The sequence below is a fragment of the Pterocles gutturalis genome, unplaced genomic scaffold (genome assembly GCF_000699245.1).
Source record: "Pterocles gutturalis isolate BGI_N339 unplaced genomic scaffold, ASM69924v1 scaffold12838, whole genome shotgun sequence".
NCBI lineage: Eukaryota > Metazoa > Chordata > Aves > Pterocliformes > Pteroclidae > Pterocles > Pterocles gutturalis.
In genome coordinates, this window is record NW_010118268.1 from 113,496 (window position 1) to 119,495 (window position 6,000).

Here is a 6,000-nt window from a genome sequence, read left to right on the forward strand (position 1 = left end):
TTCTTCTCTAAAAGGAAAGGCATTTTAAAACTGAAAAGTGAAAAGAAGATACACTTGTTTTAAAACTGTGGTGAAAAATTGATCAATGTTGATATGAATGCCTTCAAATTATAGTCTGTATTTTTCACTTCAGACCTACCTCATAGTTCACAAGCCTGAGATTTTGTCTACAGCTGGCATTTTGTTCTGCAGTAGCATCTATTTACATAAATGTGTGTTTCTCAGAAAAATATGGTAGCAAAGTTCAAAATAATACATTAATATTAATGCTAGAAATCACTTGTGTTACGAGAATTCTAATTTTTTGTTGTTTCAAGTAAGGCAATGGAAGGAATCCTGAGGGAGAAAACATCAGTATTCATACAGATGCAGAAAAAACAACACACCTTTGTAAAAATACATGGTCACAGGGAAAGCTAATTGCTTTTTAAAATGGAATTTAAACTAGTGGATGAAGTCAAGTCATCAGAGCTGAAGCCTAAACATAAACATGCATCTCAGCCCTAGAAGTAATAACTCACACCTTCATTTGCTAACTGTCGAAGTCCTGACCAGTGCGTATTAATCTGAGCCTGCACCTTGCACATGTATAAAAGAGAAAGAAAAAAAGAAAAAGAAAACAAAACAAAAAAAACCTAATCTTTTGCATTTCTAGACTTCCTGGGTTGCAGCATTTGAAAACATCTTGGTTTTCTATGTGCCTCTCTGAGTCAGAAAACTGCACCAGCATGTCTCTAAGTCCCACAAGTATAAAATAAAGTCTCACAATTGCAGAGTATCTGATCCCTCAAACAAAATAAAGACAACTTCCATTATCTTTTTCAAGCATCTACCAGGTATTTTCATCTGCATTTCATGCACTGAACATCACAAACTTCTTACTCCCGGCAATTTTCCTAGACCAAGAACTCAAAAGTGCCATGTACTTAACTTCATAAAGAGTGTATGTACCCTGTGCTCCACCTCTATCCTATTCACGCGATGTCTGGGACTATAACCCCAGCCCCCAGTGAGATCCTGCGCACAACTCTTCGCCTGCTCAGAGTGTTGCACAGCACTGAACACTGATGCTTTTTTTCTATTGCTCAGAGAACAGCAGCAATTTGCTGTCTATTCTACTCCATCTGCTTTTTGGCAGGACTCTAAATTGACATTGAGCTCATAGTCACCGTCTTAGCAAATAACTATTTGCTATTTTGCTTTATTTAAAAATTACTAAACTAATAATTAAAATAAGGGTTAGAGGGGAACATAACCCTGGACTACAGAAAGCATTTTACCAGTGAAAAAAGCATGCTCAGCACACCATCTGGAACTCCAGGACACCCTCTGGCACCATCTTAGCAAGTTTTGTGTCCCACGTTCCCTCTCATAGGGAGCTCTCAGTTTGATACAACACACAGGAAGGCAGCAGCAGAGATAGAGACTCAACAAGGAGGCAACTAGTATCAGCAGGAGGGTTTGGCTGGATGTGGGGTGGGTATTTGGGGTATGGGTGCCTGTGTACTTCTGTCTCTCTCACTAGGGAAGTTCAGCAAGACTGAGGAGGAATTTGGGAGAAGAGTTGAAGGAAAATATGAGTTGGTATTTAAAAAAGTGGGTTTAGGCTTTTTGATTATTAATTATTATTACAAGCTAACCTTCATCTTCTGTCCAGATACACTAACATACATATTTTAAATCAGCCACAATATTTCACAACTGCATATTCCCAAGCCACAAGAATACTGCTGGTAGGAAAAAATGAAGGCAAGAAAACAAAAAGGAACCTGCTTACCATCCCTTTCGGACAGAGGCATCCAGATATGCAGCCATGGCTGATGCATTCCAAGTCATAATTCTGGCAAGTCTTCGCACACTCCAACCCTTCAGCTCTTGGGTTGTTTGCAGGGCAGACAAATCTTTCCATGGGGGATCTGCATGTTAAGCTCCTTCTTACTTTAAAAAATAAATTTACAAAAAATGCAATTAGAACTCAAGTATTGTTAGGACAGTAGTTTTCTAAAGGATGGATCAACATTTTTAATGGAAATCTAGTTTAGGATACAGAATGGAGCAACGTCACTACACCGCTATGCATGACATCGTAAAGGTAACAGTCCCCACTTCCCGTGAAATGACCTCAGGCAGGCTATCATAAAAGCACATATTCTAATACGTAAGCAAAAGGAGATGCACAAGAGTTCAACCCCAGACTGAACTAGGGCTACAAGCACACTTTAATGTGAAACATATTTCAACCTGTAAGTAGTGTACACTAGCAATGTCAGCACAAAATCAATGTTCTAAGAAGCAACAGCACCATATATTATTGTGTTTAGACTAATTTCCAACATGGAGTATAACTACATATGTGACAGTTAAAACAATGCCCTTTGCTTAAACACAAGCTCTTGAGAACTCCTGTTCTGATAGAAGATCCGGATTTCACAAGAAACTCGGGGTTATTATTTCAAGGAATGCTAGAAATATGCCTCTCTGGGGTTTTGTAAGTCTTAATGCACTAGTTATGTCTTAATAACATTACAGCAAGAGTTCTGTGAGATATACACTTAGAAGGTTTCACCAAAAGCCAGTGAGGGCCAACCAGTGAAACCACTACTGGTGGTCTACCAAGACCCCCTCTCCCATCACAATCGTGTAAACTCCATCCATATATCAGTGGTGAACCTCAAAAAATCCCAGACCACTGATGTCCTATTCTCCAATGCAGTGCCTAGCTCTGTAAGGCAGTTGTTAGTCTCTGGGGGGTTTTACAGTGAGATGCCTTCTGGCTGGAGGACACACTCAGTTCCTGGCAGCACCCTAACCTTCAAGCCACAAAAAGCTTTATCTGCACCAGAAAGGAGAGCTTGCAACCTGCTAGTCAGAAGCAGGAAGTATACAGCTGGCTAGTTACCGATGTTGTGTGACCCTCAAATAGCAACTGGGGGCCTCAGATCACCACCAAGGGAGCCCTTAACCTCCTCAGCTAAAGAGAGACTGCAGTGGCTAACTATAATTTTGAGAGGTGAGACACAAGGAGCCCTGTGCCCTCCCACGCAAACATTTTGATTCAATTCTGCAACAAAAAAAGAGTTAGAAAAAGACTCACATCACCAGCCAGTGCAACCTCTGGTACTGTTTAGAAAAAGACTCACAACATCACCAGCCAGTGCAACCTCTGGTACTTCTTCCCTATTCTAGATTACAAAGAGACTGAAGAGGAAAAAAAAAATCAGAAAAAGTAATAATTTTTTAAGGCATACTAACTTCTGGCAGATGGCCTCCCATCCGTGAAAACATCTGGCAGGAAGGCACCAGGAGCTCTGTTTGTGCTGCAGTGCATGAAACCGTTTTCACAATAGCTAGGAAAAACAAATAGAGCTTATATTTAACAAAGTAACGTTTTACTTTCACTTACACTGTTGTTTTCAGACAGGCCCTCAGGGAACTTTGGTCAGAATACCAAAATTACACCTCTCATTGGGACTGAGCTGTTGTTCTCCATCCACTGTGTTTATTAACCTTAAAAGCAGACCTTCCTTAAGATAGCTGCAGTGATATACTAGCATGGTAACCTAGCTGTATGCTGAATCCAATGCATCTGCACAGGCATAAACCTGGGCAAGATAATAGTCAGTTTTTCTGTGGAGAGAAGTATGTGACCACTTAGTGCCTGCAACTTATGACTTCTGTGATAGAGGAGAAAAGGAGAAAACACTGTTCCCAAAACTGGGCTTGCCAGGAGCCACCAGCAATTACATTCCTACTCTCAGCGTACCGCTACTCAATTTAACAATTAGAAATGCTTTTTTAATATTTGTATATTTGATAGAAGTAATTGGGTTTTGGCATTTAAGAAATGTATCTCAGTATGTTAAAGTGACATTTTAAAAGCCTACAAAGTAGCTACTGTCAGTAATTAAACTCCATTTCAAACTGGTAACAACTGTTCATGGAACAGGGCTAAGTACTGTTTTCTAAAGTGGCATCTGAAATTATATGGATAGAGACGCAACAGCAAAACTCACCATTTGTTCTTTTAGAGACAAAATCTTGCCCTCTTTTGAACTAGTTTCAGTGGAAGCAAAGGAACTGAGGAACTGAATGAGTTAAGAACCACTGGGGCTATCCAAAATCTGAGTCACAACGTGCAGGGGTGAGTTATGAACATTGCACTTTTGCACTTACCACATCATGTAATGATCTGAAAAGACATCCTCTGGCTGGAAGATCTCACCGTCATAGTAACAAGGGCAGTGGGACTTTGGCACACACTGCTCACGCTCATCTAGGTAGTGCCCAGGAGGACAGTAGCATCCTTCCACACAGAGTTCATCACAGTCCTCATCTGGGTAGGACAGAGATCTGCAGGTCTGGTTGCACGGTGTCCCACACTGCTGGTACACTTGGCCTTCAGGACAGGTCATTGCTGTTGAATATTATGCACATCAGGGAGACTGGCATTTAATCCAAAGCCAACTAAAGCAAAAGTTGCCTAAACCAGACTGGGAAGCTGGGGATTAAAATGTATTTACTCAATTTACTCACTGATGAAGGCCTGTATTACACTGTCTCTTCTTAACTCCGCAGCACCAGTGAAGCCTAGGGCACTACTTATATATACACACAAATAACCTTACTACGTGCAGTTCCCAATAAATGCTGGGATTGGATTGCAACCCATGCAATGTAAATCCATTCTCAAAACTTCATCCAGAATGAAAAACACAGGCTCTGTCCAACCTCTGTTATTACTTGTATCTACAAGTTAGGAGCATCACAAGTGTGATGTACACGTTCACCCTTCTCTTCCTTTGCAACATGGTTAGGGACAATTTGGTCAAAATAAGTAGAAATGGAGGCTTCTGCCTTCGTAAGCAGGTGCTGCAATAGTTTAAAGCCTCACATCCCAGAAGCTGTCAGTGATTTCTGTGGAAACAGGTGTAAATAATGAAGTCATTTAGTGATCATGGAGTGAAACCTTGGGTACTAACGATTTTTCATGATGAATTCACTTTTATGGAGACCAGATTATGGCCTTTGGAGCCATTTTGGCTTCTTCATTTATGAAACTTCCACTTAGTTCTACAGCGCTGCTTTTGAGGCAATCTCCTCTGTGTACATCAGCATCGGCACCAGGTGGCAGCCATGACAACACATTTCAGAAGACGCAAAACCAAGTTGGTATTATCAACGGCTTTTAACAGGCCTCCGGATAAGCCGGGTTTACAGAACCTGTCGTTTGTAAGCAACCTTCCAAAGCAAACGGCCAGAGCTGTAAGGTAATGAGGTAGGATGTTCCTCGGAGTGAGGGAAGCAGCTGCAAATAAATGTTGGCACACTTGTACTGTGCTAAAACCAAGATCAAGGGATTACAGAGAAAGCTCTTCCCCTTGTCATCCCTCCAGAATGATCGGATAATCCCTACCCTCTCTTCTCTGAGCACACACCCCTGGGAGCTGTAGCAGCATTGACCGTAAAAGAAAAACTACAGCAAGGCTACAGCTCTGCAGCCTCACCCAGCTGCTAGCAAAGCTGAACTAACACGGAGGCTAACAAATCAAGTACATGCTTAACAACTTCTAACGGTTACCTTCACAAAAATATTCTGAACTGAAGAATTACATCTACTTACTGAAGAGAGGCATGCTCACATCATCATTAGGTGGGTTAGCTGGGAGGTACACAAAGAGGCTGTCCAAGCAGCCAGGGATCAGGTTAGGAAAGCTAAAACCTGGATAGAATTAAATCTGGCCAGGGACATGAGGGGGAACAAGAAAAACTACAAGTATATTGGTGATAAAAGGAAGACTAGGGAAGATGTGGGCCCTCTCCAGAAGGAAACTGGAGACCTGGCCATGAGGGATACAGAGAAGGCTGAGGTGCTCAATGACTTCTTTGCCTCAGTCTTCACCGGCAAGGGCTCTGGCCACACCGCCCAAAATGCAGAAAACTAAGGTAAGAACTGAGAGAAGGAAGATCTGCCCCCATAAGTGAAGATAAGGTTCGAGACCA

The 6,000-nt window shown here is 41.6% G+C and overlaps 1 protein-coding gene across 1 annotated transcript in view; it reads right to left on the reverse strand.

Annotated features, from left to right (window-relative positions):
- Positions 1 to 4,412, reverse strand: part of VWF (von Willebrand factor) — a 98,244-nt gene extending 93,832 nt beyond the window's left edge. The window contains 3 exon segments of the mRNA XM_010076140.1: positions 1,778 to 1,938; positions 3,253 to 3,347; positions 4,174 to 4,412. Coding sequence (XP_010074442.1) covers positions 1,778 to 1,938; positions 3,253 to 3,347; positions 4,174 to 4,412 — 495 coding nt within the window.
- Between the last annotated feature and the right edge of the window lie 1,588 nt (positions 4,413 to 6,000).